This window comes from Ranitomeya imitator, chromosome 6 (assembly GCF_032444005.1).
Source record: "Ranitomeya imitator isolate aRanImi1 chromosome 6, aRanImi1.pri, whole genome shotgun sequence".
Classification (NCBI taxonomy): Eukaryota; Metazoa; Chordata; class Amphibia; order Anura; family Dendrobatidae; genus Ranitomeya; species Ranitomeya imitator.
The window spans coordinates 14,790,292-14,804,445 of NC_091287.1; the positions used below are offsets into that span (position 1 = coordinate 14,790,292).

Here is a 14,154-nt window from a genome sequence, read left to right on the forward strand (position 1 = left end):
AGAGTGTGCAAAGCAGTCATCAAAGCAAACAATGGCTACTTTGAAGAACCTAGAATATAAGACATAATTTCAGTTGTTTCACACTTTTTTGTTAAGTATATAATTCCACATGTGTTAATTAATAGTTTTGATGTTTTCAGTGTGAATGTACAATTTTCATAGTCATGAAAATACAGAAAAATCTTTAAATGAGAAGGTGTGTCCAAACTTTTGGTCTGTACTATATATATATATAATATATACTGTGTATATACACACTTGCTATAAAAGGAGAGGGGCACAGACACATTTCCCTCACAGGGGCTCCAAGCTGTCAGTGTCCGCCCCTGGTGTGTTGTATGTGTTGCACGTATATTGTGTGTATATGATACAGTGTGTTATGTATGTGAGGTGTGTGTTGTGTGCACAGTGTTGCGGCATGTGTCACGCCTGCACGGTGTGTTACGGTAGGTGTCACGTCTGTACGGTGTGTGGGTGGTCGCACAGATCAGTGTGTTGCAGTGAGGAGGGAGTGGAGATGACAGGGGTGGAGCGCAGGGTGATGAGGATGAGGAGGAGGAGGAGGAGGAGGAGGGGGTGAGTGGAGCAGCATCTCTTGATGTCAGACTGAGGGAGGAACTTCCTGCTTCCTTTCCTTCCCTGCAGCTCACTGAGGGGTTTTTCGGGCCTAGGCTCGGTCGGCTGCAGGGTGTTTTGGGTTGCAGCCCCCGTCCATGGCGTTAGAGGAGAAGCTGTCTGCCCTGGTCAGGTTGTCTTAAGCCGGCGACAGCCCCCGGTTTGGCTCCCACATGATCTGCTCGGTGACAGCTGGGGACAGGCTGAGCCTCTCGTCCACCCGGAGAGAGCTAGAGAAGCCCCTACCGGAGGGAGACGCTGCGCAGGTACCGCAGATGGGGGTGAGGTCTGTGGGGCAGCACGGCCGGGCACACGTGTCAGCTGGTCATATAGCGCCAACATATTCCACAGAACGCATGAGCCGCCGCGTCCCTGGATATATCTGTATCTATACACCTGCAACACAAATGCCCAAAATATAACGAAACCCGGCGCGCTTCACCCTGGTTACAGATGTGCGAATGCCGAGCGGCACATCACATCTGCACCGATATTGGGCACGAAAGTAACACCCCCTGCTCATATGACCGCCGTTAGTCCATTATCTATTGTAGATTGTAAGCTCTCACGAGCAGGGTCGTCTGTTTGAAACTGTTAAACTGTAAAGCGCTGCGGAATATGTTGGCGCTATATAAATAAAGATTATTATTATTATTATTATTATCTGGCAGTTGCAATATTGATGGAGATAGCTGGACCGGTCTGGTATACAGCTCCCATGCAAAACACTGTATAGCAAGGTATGAGGCTAAGCTGCGAGCTGTTGTAATGAATTATCAAGCTTTTAGAAGGGAAGGGCAGCACGGTGGCTCAGTGGTTAGCACTGTATGGTGGCTCAGTGGTTAGCACTGTATGGTGGCTCAATGGTTAGCACTGTATGGTGGCTCAGTGGTTAGCACTGTATGGTGGCTCAGTGGATAGCACAGCAGCCTTGCAGCGCGGGAGTCCTGGGGTCAAACCCCACCAAGGACAACATCTGCAAAGAGTTTGTATGTTCTCCCCGTGTTTGCGTGGGTTTCCTCCGGGTTCTCTGGTTTCCTCCCACATTCCAAAGACATACTGATAGGGAATTTAGATTGTGAGCCCCAACGGGGACAGCGAAGATAATGTGTGCAAAACTGTACTGCGCTGCGGAATATGTTAGCGCTATATAAAAATAAAGATTATTATTCCACTGCTGAGAGTAGCATGATGTAGGGACAGAAACCCTGATTCCAGCGATATATAATTTAAAATCACTCAGTCTTCTCAACCTAGCAGTGCTCTGAATGCTGAGCTCTGTATAATCCTGCCCACACCACTGCTTGAACAACCTGGCAACAGGTTTACTACTCCTCTAGCGATAATCTGCAGATAAAACAGTGATTTTTATAAAAACTGCTCCAAGAAGTGAAGTAAATGATACATTGCTGGAGTCAGGGCCTCTACATCATGCTACTCTCACATTACTGTTGTATGAAAAAGTATGTGCCCCCTTCCTGATTTCCTATTCTTTTGCATGTTTGTCACTTAAATGTTTCCGATCAACAAACAAATGTAAATATTAGACAAAGATAACACAAGTAATCACAAGATGCAGATTATAAATAAAGATCTTTATTAAGGAAAAAAGAAATCCAAACCTCCAGGGCCCTGTGTGATAAAGTGATTGTTCCCTAAACCTAATAACTGGCTGGGCTGCCCTTGGCAGAAACTGCAATCGTTTGTGATAACTGTCAATTTTATTATTATTATACATTTATATAGCGCCATTTATTCCATGGCGCTTTACATGTGAATACAGGGAAAATATAGACAAATACATTAAACATGAGCAAAAAACAAGGCACCTAGATACATAAGGAGGGAGCACCCTGCCCGCGAGGGTCACAGTCTGCAGGGGATGGGTGAGGATACACTAGGAGAGGGAAGAGCTGGTTGAGGCTTTTAAAACGCTGTGGAGGAATTTTGGTCAATTATCTTTGCAGAATTGTTGTAATTCAGCCACATTGGAGGTTTCCAAGCATGAACCGCCTTTTTAAGGTCACAGCATCTCAATTGGACTAAGATCATGACTTTGACTAGGCCACTCCAAAGTTGTAACTTTGGTTTTCTTAAACCATTCAGAGGTGGACTTGCTGGTGTGGTTTGGATCATTGTCCTGCTGCATAACCCAACTGCATTTCAGCTTCAGGCCTCGAACAGATGGCCGGACATTCTCCTTCTGAATTGTTTGGTAGACGGAAGAATTGCAGTGGTAAATAGAACCATGAATTCTGCTAAGTCCTGATGCAGCAAAACAGCACAATACCATCACACTACCACCACCGTATTTTACTGTTGGTATGATGTTCTTTTTCTGAATTGCTGTGTTATGTCTATGCAAGATGTAATGGGGCATACACCTTCCAAAAAGATCAACTTTTTTCTCTTCAGTCAACAGTATTCTCCCAAAAGTCTTGGGCATCACCAAGATGTTTTCTAGCCAAACTGAGACGAGCCTTTTGTTCTTATTGCTCAGCAGTGGTTTTTCATCTTGGAACTCTGCCATGCAGGATATTTTTTGCCCAGCCTCTTTCTTATGGTGGAGTCATGAACACTGACCTTAACTGAGGCAAGTGAGGCCTGCAGTTCTTTTGATGTTGTGGGGTCTTTTGTGACCCCTTAGCTAAGTTGTCGCTGAGCTCTTGGCCACTCCTGGGAAGGTCCACCATTGTTCCATGTTTACCCCATGTGTGGTTAATGGCTCTCACTGTGGTTCGCTGGGGTCCCAAAGCTTTAGAAATGGCTTTATAACCTTTTCCAGACCAATGCATCTCAATTACTTTGTTACTCATTTGTTCAAGAATTTCTTGGGATTGCGGCATGATGTCTACTTCACTTTGTAAGGCAGGTCCTGTGTAAGTGATTTCTTAATTGAGAACAGGTGTGGCAGTAATCAGGCCTGGGTATGGCTCAGCTTACCAAAGATGTGATAAACCACAGTTTGTTTTTAAAGAGACGGGGCAATCCCTTTTTACACAGGGCCCTGTAGGTTTGGATTTCTTTTCCCCGTAATAATAAAGACCTTCATTTAAAAACTGCATTTTTTAGGCATATTTGTTCTTTTCGTCTAATATTTAAATTTGTTCAGTAATCTGAAACATTTATTCCCTGTAATTAGAGGTGGATACTATTTACCCTTTAAACTAGGCCCAAGAGAGATACGTATGCTGGTATGGGATCAAATGTCAAATTTTTATTAGAACAGTTACAGTCACCATTACATTTTTACATGCAAAATTCTATGCTGAATAATAGAGAAATCTCACTACATACAGATGTAAACAATCACCACTAGAAGGAGCTCACTACATACAGATTTATACAGCCACCACTGGGGGGGAGCGCACTACATACAGATTTATACAGCCACCACTAGGGGGAGCTCACTACATACAGATTTATACAGCCACCACTAGTGGGGAGCTCACTACATACAGATTTATACAGTCACCACCACGAGGAGCTCACTACATACAGATTTATACAGTCACCACTAGGAGGAGCTCACTACATACAGATTTATACAGCCACCACTAGGAGGAGCTCACTACATACAGATTTATACAGTCACCACTAGGAGGAGCTCACTACATACAGATTTATACAGTCACCACTAGGAGGAGCTCACTACATAGATTTATACAGTCACCACTAGAGGGAGTTCACTACATACAGATTTATACAACCACCACTAAATGGAGCGCACTACATACAGATTTATACAACCACCACTAGGGGGCGCTCACTACATACAGATTTATACAGCCACCACTAGATGGAGCTCACTACATATAGATTTATACAGCCACCACTAGAAGGAGCTCACTACATACAGATTTATACAGCCACCACTAGATGGAGCTCACTACATACAGATTTATACAGCCACCAGTAGAGGGAGTTCACTACAAACAGATTTATACATCTACCACTAGGAAGCGCTCACTACATACAGGTTTATACAACCATCACTAGGGGGAGATCACTACATAGGGATTTACACAGCCACCACTAGGGGGAGATCATTACATCCAGATTTATACAGCCACCACTAGGGGGAGCTCACTACATACAGATTTATACAGCCACCACTAGATGGAGTGCACTACATACAATTTTATACAACCACCACTAGGGGGAGCTCACTACATACAGATTTATACAGCCACCACTAGGAGGAGCTCACTACATACAGATTTATACAGTCACCACTAGGGGGAGCTTACTACATACAAATTTATACAGTCACCACTAGGGGGAGCTCACTGCATACAGATTTATACAGCCACCACTAGATGGAGCTCATTACATACAGATTTATACAGGCACCACAAGAGGGAGTTCACTACATACAGATTTATACAGTCACCAGCAGGGGGAAGTCACTATATACAGATTTATACAGTCACCACTAAATGGAGCTGCTTATAGACAGATTTATACAGCCACCACTAGGAGGAGCTCACTAAAAAATTGATTTATACAGATTCCACTTGGCGGAGCACACTTCATACAGTTTTATACAGCCACCAATAGGTGATGTTCACTACATACAGATCTAAACAGAGACCACTAGGGGGAGCTCATTACATACAGAAATATACAGCCATCACTAAAGGGAGCTCGCTATATACATATTTATACAGCCACCACTAGAGGGGAGCTCACTACATACAGATTTACACAGCCACCACTAGGGGGAGCTCACTACATACAGATTTATACAGTCACCTCTAGGGGGAGCTCACTACAAACAGATATATACAGCCACCACTAGAGGGAGCTCACTACATACAGATTTATACAGCCACCACTAGGAGGAGATCACTACAAACAGATATATACAGCCACCACTAGGGGGAGCTCACTACATACACAGTTATACAGCCATGTAGGACAAAAGGTGATCCAGGCTGACCCATTGTCCTATAATTTTCCAGGTCCCTGTAACCTTTGATGATGTGGCCGCTTATTTTTCTGAGGATGAATGGAAAGACCTGGAGGAATGTCAGAAGGAGCTATACAAGGACATGATGAAGGAGAATTATGAAGCTCTCATCTCCCTGGGTAATTTGACTGCTTACACCTGGAGATACAGTACATACAGCCTGCAGAGTATTACTCCGCTGACCCCTACAGAGATCTGCAGAGCGTTATGGTCTCCTCTACCTACTGACAGATATATAGTGATGTATTTTGCAGATTCCTATTATTATTATTATATTTATTTATATAGCACCATTAATTCCATGGTGCTGTACATGAGAAAGGGTTACATACAGTTATAGATATCGTTTACAGTAAACAAATTTACAATGACAGACTGGTACAGAGGGGCGAGGACCCTGTCCTTGCGGACTTACATTATATGGGATAGTGGGGAAGAGGCAGAAGGTAGGGGCGAGGCAGCGGCTCTGGCGATGGCGAGGCGGCGGCTCTGGCGATGGTGAGGCGGCAGAATGGTTATTGCAGGCTGTAGGCTTTCTTGAAGAGATGTGTTTTCAGGTTGCGTCTGAAGGAGCCGAGGGTGGTGGATAGTCGGACGTGTTGAGGCAAAGAATTCCAGAAGATGGGGGATATTCGGGAGAAGTCTTGGAGGCGGTTGTGTGAGGAACGAATAAGTGTGGAGGAGAGTAGGAGGTCTTGGGAGGACCGGAGATTACGTGAGGGAAGATATTGGGAGATTAGTTCAGAGATATATGGAGGAGACAGGTTGTGGATGACTTTGTAGATCAGTGTTAGTAGTTTGAACTGGATTCGTTGGGGAATTGGGAGCCAGTGGAGGGATTTGCAGAGGGGAGAAGCAGGGGAGTAGCGAGGAGAGAGGTGGATTAGCCGGGCAGCAGAGTTGAAGACAGACTGGAGTGGTGCAAGAGAGTTAGCGGGGAGGCCACAGAGGAGGGTGTTGCAGTAGTCAAGGCGGGAGATGATCAGGGCATGCACAAGAGTTTTAGTAGATTGTGGGCTGAGGAAGGAACGGATTCTGGCAATATTTTTGAGTTGGAGGCGACAGGAGGTGGCAAGAGTTTGGACGTGCGGTTTGAAGGACAGGGCAGAGTCGAGAGTTACCCCGAGGCAGCGGATTTCAGGTGCGGGAGAGAGCGTGATGCCGTTTACCATAATAGATAGGTCAGGTAGGGGGGATACGTGACATAGGGGAAAGATGATGAGTTTGGTTTTGTCTACATTGAGTTTTAGGAAGCGAGAGGTGAAGAAGGAGGATATGGCTGATAGACACTCCGGGATTCTGGACATAAAAGAGGCGACATCTGGGCCAGAGAGGTAGATCTGAGTGTCGTCCGCATACAGGTGGTGCTGGAAGCCGTGGGACTTTATGAGTTGTTCTAGGCCAAGAGTATAGATGGGAAAAAAGTAGGAGCCCTAGGACAGAGCCTTGAGGGACTCCAACAGAGAGAGGGTGGGATGGGGAGGTAGTGTGGGAGTGGGAAACGCTAAATGTGCGGTTGGACAGGTATGAGGCATCCAGGACAGGGCAAGTCTTTGATGCCAAGGGAAGAAAGAATCTGTAGCAGTAGGCAGTGATCAACTGTGTCGAAAGCAGAGGACAGGTCAAGAAGGAGGAGGATGGAGTACTGTCTGTTAGCTTTGGCTGTGAGTAAGGGTACCGTCACACTATACGATTTACCTACGATCACGACCAGCGATACGACCTGGCCGTGATCGTTGGTAAGTCGTAGTGTGGTCGCTGGAGAGCTGTCACACAGACAGCTCTCCAGCGACCAACGATGCCGAGGTCCCCGGGTAACCAGGGTAAACATCGGGTTACTAAGCGCAGGACCGCGCTTAGTAACCCGATGTTTACCCTGGTTACCAGCGTAAATGTAAAAAAACCAAACAGTACATACTTACATTCCGGTGTCCGTCAGGTCCCTTGCCGTCTGCTTCCCGCACTCACTGACTGCCGGCCGTAAAGTGAAAGCACAGCACAGCGGTGACGTCACCGCTGTGCTCTGCTTTCACTTTACGGCCGGCAGTCAGTGAGTGCGGGAAGCAGACGGCAAGGGACCTGACGGACACCGGAATGTAAGTATGTACTGTTTGTTTTTTTTTACATTTACGCTGGTAACCAGGGTAAACATCGGGTTACTAAGCGCGGTCCTGCGCTTAGTAACCCGATGTTTACCCTGGTTACAAGCGAACGCATCGCTAGATCGGTGTCAACACACCGATCTAGCGATGACAGCGGGAGATCCAGCGACGAAAGAAAGTTCCAAACGATCTGCTACGACGTACGATTCTCAGCAGGATCCCTGATCGCTGCTGCGTGTCAGACACAGCGATATCGTATGGATATCGCTGGAACGTCACGAATCGTACCGTCGTAGCAACAAAAGTGCCACTGTGTGACGGTACCCTAAGTCATTAGTAATTTTTGTCAGGGCAGTTTCAGTGGAATGGTGCGGGCAGAAGCCAGATTGGAGGTTGTCAAGGAGAAAGTTAGATGAGAGGTGGGAGGAAATTTGAGCATGGACATGCTGCTCAAGGAGTTTTGAAGCAAACGGGAGCAGTGATATGGGGCGGTAGCTGGGCATAGCAGTTGGGTCAAGGTTAGTTTTTTTGAGGATGGGTGTGATGGTGGCATGTTTGAGGGCCCAGGGGAAGGTACGAGAAGATAGCGATAGGTTGAAGAGATAGGTTAGGGCTGGAATGAGCATGTTAGTGAGGTTGGGGAGCAGGTGGGAGGGGATGGGGTCAAGTGCACAGGTGGTGAGGTGCGATTTGGAAAAGAGGCGAGTAAGCTCTCCTTCAGTGATGTTGGAGAGGGAGGTGTTGTGAATTCTGTGGTCAAGCTCCCTCCTGTGGTCATGAGTGGTACTTCGGCTGGTTCTGTCTATGAGCTTCCTCTGGTGGATGTGAGTGGGGCTGCGGCTTCTGAGTTTCCTTCCTCAGGTGACGAGGTTAAGTCGTTAGGTGCTGCTCTATTTAACTCCACCTAGTTCTTTGTTCCTGGCCTCCAGTCAATGTTCCAGTATTGGTCTTGCTTTCTCCTGGATCGTTCTTATGGCCTGTCTGCCCTGCATAAGCTAAGTTTGCTTGTGTTACTTTTGTTTGCTATATTTTCTGTCCAGCTTGCTATATTGGTTTTTCTTGCTTGCTGGAAGCTCTGAGACGCAGAGGGAGCACCTCCGTACCGTTAGTCGGTGCGGAGGGTCTTTTTGCCATTCTGCGTGGTTGTTTGTAGGTTTTTGTGTTGACCGCAAAGCTATCTTTCCTATCCTCGGTCTATTCAGTAAGTCTGGCCTCGCTTTGCTAAAGTCTATTTCATCTCTGTGTTTGTATTTTCATCTTAACTCACTGTCATTATATGTGGGGGGCTGCCTTTTCCTTTGGGGAATTTCTCTGAGGCAAGGTAGGCTTACTTTTCTTTTTTTTTTTTTTCCAAACTGTATTTATTAAACCTTTTCAATTAAACATTTTCAACATTAGCATATCAACATGCAAACATAGGTACACGGAATTACCTCTCCCTTTCCGGTAATACAGAAGCCCACTATTAAAGACGATAACTATTTTAGCGATCCAGTTTGCAAGTTAAAGGCAAAGTGCCTCTCAATCAAGGTAAACATAAGGCTAAAGACATAGAATTCAACATGGAAATACAGTACGAGTGGACTACCACTCTGTAACTAGATAACCCCGGCTTACTTTTCTATCTTCAGGGCTAGCTAGTTTCTCAGGCTGTGCCGAGTTGCATAGGGAGCGTTAGGCGCAATCCACGGCTACCTCTAGTGTGGTATGATAGGATTAGGGATTGCGGTCAGCAGAGTTCCCACGTCTCAGAGCTCGTCCTATGTTAGTAAATATCAGGTCACTTTGTGTGCTCTTAACCACTAGGTCCATTGTGGTTCTGAATCACCTGTTCATAACAGGGAGGTAATTAGGGAAGGGCAGAGGTCTGGTATATGGAGTGGTTGGGGTGATGGAACAGTAAAGGTTTGCCTTGTTTGGTCAATCTTGTTTTTGAAGTAAGTGGCAAAGTCCTCGGAGGAGATGAGGGGAGTTGGAGGTGGCAGTGGTGGGCGGAGGAGGGAGGTAAATGTGCTGAACAGTTGTTTTGGGTTGTAGGATAGTGAAGATACAAGGTTGGTGAAATAGGTTTGTTTAGCAGAGGTGAGGGCTAATTTGAAGTCAAATGTAGCTTGTTTGAAAGCAGTGAAGTCGTCTGGCAGGCGTGTTTTCTTCCAACGCCGCTCCGCGACTCTGCATTCTTGTCGAAGCTTTTTTGTGAGATTGTTATGCCAAGGTTGCCTATTGGTTCGTCGCACTGTGCCATGCATGAGAGGGGCGACTGAGTCTATGGCTGATTTGAGGGTGGAGTTATAGAAAGCGGTGGCACTGTCCATGTCGTGGAGTGAAGATATGGAGGACAGGGGTAGGAGAGCGTCTGAGAGTCTGTGAATGTCTAGATGTGCGAGGTTTCTGCGAGGATGTGGTAATGGCTGGACATGGGGGGCAGGTGAGGAGGTCAAGGATGGGAAGGTGAGTAGATGATGGTCAGATAGGGGGAAGGGAGAGTTTGTGAGATTAGAGAAGGAACAGAGGCGGGTGAAGATGAGGTCTAGTGTATGTCCGTCTGTGTGGGTGGCTGTGGAGGACCACTGAGTGAGTCCAAAGGATGAGGTAAGGGCCAGTAGCTTGGAGGCTGCTGGCTGGCTGGTGTCAGTAGGGATATTAAAGTCACCCATGATGATGGTTGGGATGTCAGCAGAGAGAATGTGAAGGAGCCAGGTGGAGAATTGGTCGATGAAGGCAGTGGCTGAGCCCGGTGGTCGGTATGACAGCCATTTGGAGATTGGAGGGAGAGTAGATACGGACAGAGTGAACCTCGAAAGAAGGGAGGATAAGGGAGGGTGGGGGTTGGATAGGGTTGGAGGAACAGTTTTTAGAAAGAAGGATACCCACTCCTCCATCATGTCTTTTGCCAGAGCGAGGAGTGTGGGTAAATTGGAGGCCACCGTAGCTCAGTGCTACAGGCGAGGCCATGTCAGGGGGTGTCAGCCAGGTCTCAGTGAGGGCCAGGTAGGAAAGGTTTCGGGAAGTAAAGAGATCGTGGATCACATGGAGCTTGTTGCATATAGAGCGGACATTCCAAAGTGCCCCAGAGAGAGGAAGCAGGGGGGTGGGGGTCAGTGGCCCAGATTTACAGACATCTCTAGAGATCTGCAAAACATTGCTCTGTCCTCTTTAGCTGGTGACATAGTGATTTATTCTGCAGATTATTACTTTACTATACGTCTCATCTTCTCTCTATACCGTATTTTCTGGCGTATAAGACGACTGGGCGTATAAGACGACCCCCAACTTTTCCATATAAAATATGGAATTTGGGATATGCCCGCCGTATAAGATGGGGGTCATCTTATACGCCCAGTCATCTTATACGGTGTGTGGTTCCCAGGGTCTGGAGGAGAGGAGACTCTCCTTCAGGCCCTGGGATCCATATTCATGTAAAAAATAAAGAATAAAAATAAAAAACATGGATATACTCACCCTTGGACGGGCCCTGGCTGTCACCGCTGCTAGCGTCTCCCTCCGTTCCTTAGAATGCGGTGAGTGAAGGACCTTCGATGACGTCGCAGTCACATGAGCGGTCATGTGACCGGTCACCTGACCGCTCATGTGACCACGACGTCATTGAAGGTCCTTCACTCACCGCATTCTAAGGAACGGAGGGAGACGCTAGCAGCGGTGACAGCCAGGGCCCGTCCAAGGGTGAGTATATCCATGTTTTTTATTTTTATTCTTTATTTTTTACATGAATATGGATCCCAGGGCCTGAAGGAGAGTCTCCTCTCCTCCAGACCCTGGGAACCACACGCCGAAATGCAGGATTGCTCCCTGCACACGCCGTACCCGGCGTATAAGACGACCCCCGACTTTTGGGACAATTTTTTTGGGTCAAAAAGTGAGTCTTATACGCCGGAAAATACGGTATATTGTCTTCTGTATAAAGAGATCTAACATTGAGTACATTTTTTCTCTGCAGAAGATACACAAGTCAACGAGAAAGACAAGACCAAGTACAATGACAAGCTGGAGAACGGTGACACGTCGTCTATTCCTATATTGGATCAAACATCATGTCCAGAAATTGAGAATGACCTCAGATGTCAACCAACTCCCAGCAGATCCCTGGAGAGTCAGGGCGTAAACCATGCGGAAAATGTCTCCCCTTATCCGGAAAGTTTTAGCCCTGGAACCACACAGCCAGACTGTATGAGAGATGAAGGGGAGAAGCTTTACCAGTGCATGGAGTGTGGCAAGAACTTCCGAAAGCGAGACAGTCTGAAGCGTCACCAGCAGACGCACACGGGAGAACGCCCCTATAACTGCATTGAATGTGGGAAAAGTTTCATCCAGAAGCAGCACCTGGTCACGCACCTGAGGACTCACACGGGAGAGAGGCCCTACAAATGTGAAGAGTGCGGGAAAAGCCTGAGCACCAATGAGCGCCTGAAGATCCACCAGAGGATTCACACAGGGGAGCGGCCATACAAGTGCGGGGACTGTGGGAAGAGCTTCAGAGCCCACCGGGTCCTTAAGGTACATCAACAAACGCACACCGGGGAGAGGATCCACAAGTGCGAGGACTGTGGCAAGAGATTTAGGCATAAGCAGACTCTTTTGGCTCATCAGAGGAGTCACACGGGTGAGACCTCGTATAGCTGCAATGAGTGTGGCGAGAGCTTCCGAACATTCAAGCACCTTAAGTTCCACCAAAAACAACATCGTGGTGAAAAACCACATGAGTGTGAGGACTGTGGGAAGGGCTTCCGGAAACGAGAACATCTCAGGCGCCATCAGCAGATCCATACTGGTGAACGTCCGTTCTCTTGTGAAGAATGTGGCAAGGGCTTTATACAAAAACATCACCTTATCAGACACCAGAGAACTCACACAGGCGAGAGACCGTTCACTGTGGTCATAGTGGAGGAATTCCCTTATAATAACTCCTCCACCGGCACGTGCCGAGGAAGTCCTCATATCTGCAGTGAATGCGGCAAGAGCTTCACCACGTATGAGCACCTGAAGAGGCACAACAGGATACACACCGGAGAGCGGCCCAACAAGTGCAATGACTGCGGCAGGACCTTTAAGTCTCAGAAACTCCTCAAGGCACATAAGAAAGCACAGGACGAGGAGACGGGGCTCTGCAGAGAAGAAGACAGCGAGAACAGCGAGAGCCAGAGGGCAGGACCCGGCGAAAAACCATTTGAATGTGGCGAATGCGGAAAAACTTTCCGTTTCCTGAAGCACTTGAAGTTCCACTTGCACACTCACACCGGAGAGAGACCCTTCAAGTGTGAGTCGTGCCAGAAGACGTTCCGTAAGCGCGACTGTCTGAAGAGACATCAGCAGATACACACGGGGGAGAGACCCTTCACCTGCACAGACTGCGGAAAGGGCTTTATCCAAAAGCAACATTTAGTGAGGCACCAGCGAACACACACCGGGGAACGTCCTTATATATGTAGTGAATGTGGGAAGACCTTCAGCACCTGTGAGCACCTTAAAATACACGGTCGGACCCACACGGGGGAAAAACCCTACAAGTGCAATGACTGTGGGCAAAGCTTCCGCAAGAGAGAATACCTCAAATGCCACCAGCAGACCCACACTGGAGAGAGACCCTTCACCTGCTCAGAGTGTGGGAAAAGTTTCATCCAGAAGCATCATCTCATTGCCCATCTACGTACCCACACCGGGGAACGACCGTACCAGTGCAACGACTGCGGCAAGACGTTTAGGCACAAGCAGAATCTCACCACACATCAAAAGACTCATGGGATTGGCCTGTAGGGGGGAGAACTCTCATCTAACTCCACTGTGGACCCGGAGATCTGCATCTCCTGCCCTTCTTGGTCTTAAATTGTCCAGTCCTTATAATCATGGCCATACTACATAGCGCTACTGAATAATAAGATAATGACCAGTCCCAGCACTATCAGTCACCTTCATGGTCTTTACATTTTTTGGTTTTGTTTTTGCCTTCTCTTTTCTGATACAATGGCGGCTGATAGAAAAAGAAGAGATTTGCCAAGTGTGACGTCGGAAGCAGATTCTTCCACCTGTATTATGAAGACTTTGCTTTTGTTACAATAATGTGCAGATCCCTACCCCTTCCCGATTCTCCGGACCCTAAGCCCGGGGCCATTTCCTTCAGTATAAATCAGTTTACTACATGGTGTATTGTGGTCATGATGGGAACGGCATGTGCCAACATACCCTAGATACGCACTTCAGGTTATTGCCCACATGGTATTATTATTATGCGGCATCAGAACGTAAGCACAGGCGCCATTGTTTGCCCCAAATTTCCCGATCGCAGGACGTCAGGACTGGCATAGTTTCTCCAAGATCCTCAGCCTTAGGGAGTAATGGCCGACCTTGTGCATTCTGCAATATCATATGTTACATTATCCACCGGGTATGTGGACTCTGCAGCCCCCAGACCGTTACCATTATTTTTATATTATAAAAGGCAGTATTTAC

General features: G+C 47.2%; 1 protein-coding gene across 1 annotated transcript; it reads left to right on the forward strand.

Moving 5' to 3' along the window:
• Positions 1-465: 465 nt before the first annotated feature.
• On the forward strand, positions 466-14,154 carry LOC138641651 (zinc finger protein 665-like). The gene is made up of 3 exons (XM_069729212.1): positions 466-881; positions 5,580-5,706; positions 11,648-14,154. Exons 1-3 carry the CDS (start codon positions 789-791, stop codon positions 13,459-13,461), a joined length of 2,034 nt encoding a protein of 677 aa, XP_069585313.1. The 5' UTR covers positions 466-788; the 3' UTR covers positions 13,462-14,154.

Excerpts from the sequence above, each read along its gene's own strand:
- LOC138641651 (XM_069729212.1), top strand. The coding sequence starts at position 789 with ATGATCTGCTCGGTGACAGCTGGGGACAGGCTGAGCCTCTCGTCCACC. Across the intron at positions 882-5,579 it reads CGGAGGGAGACGCTGCGCAG|GTCCCTGTAACCTTTGATGA; the intron begins GTACCGCAGATG and ends ATAATTTTCCAG. Across the intron at positions 5,707-11,647 it reads TGAAGCTCTCATCTCCCTGG|AAGATACACAAGTCAACGAG; the intron begins GTAATTTGACTG and ends TTTTCTCTGCAG.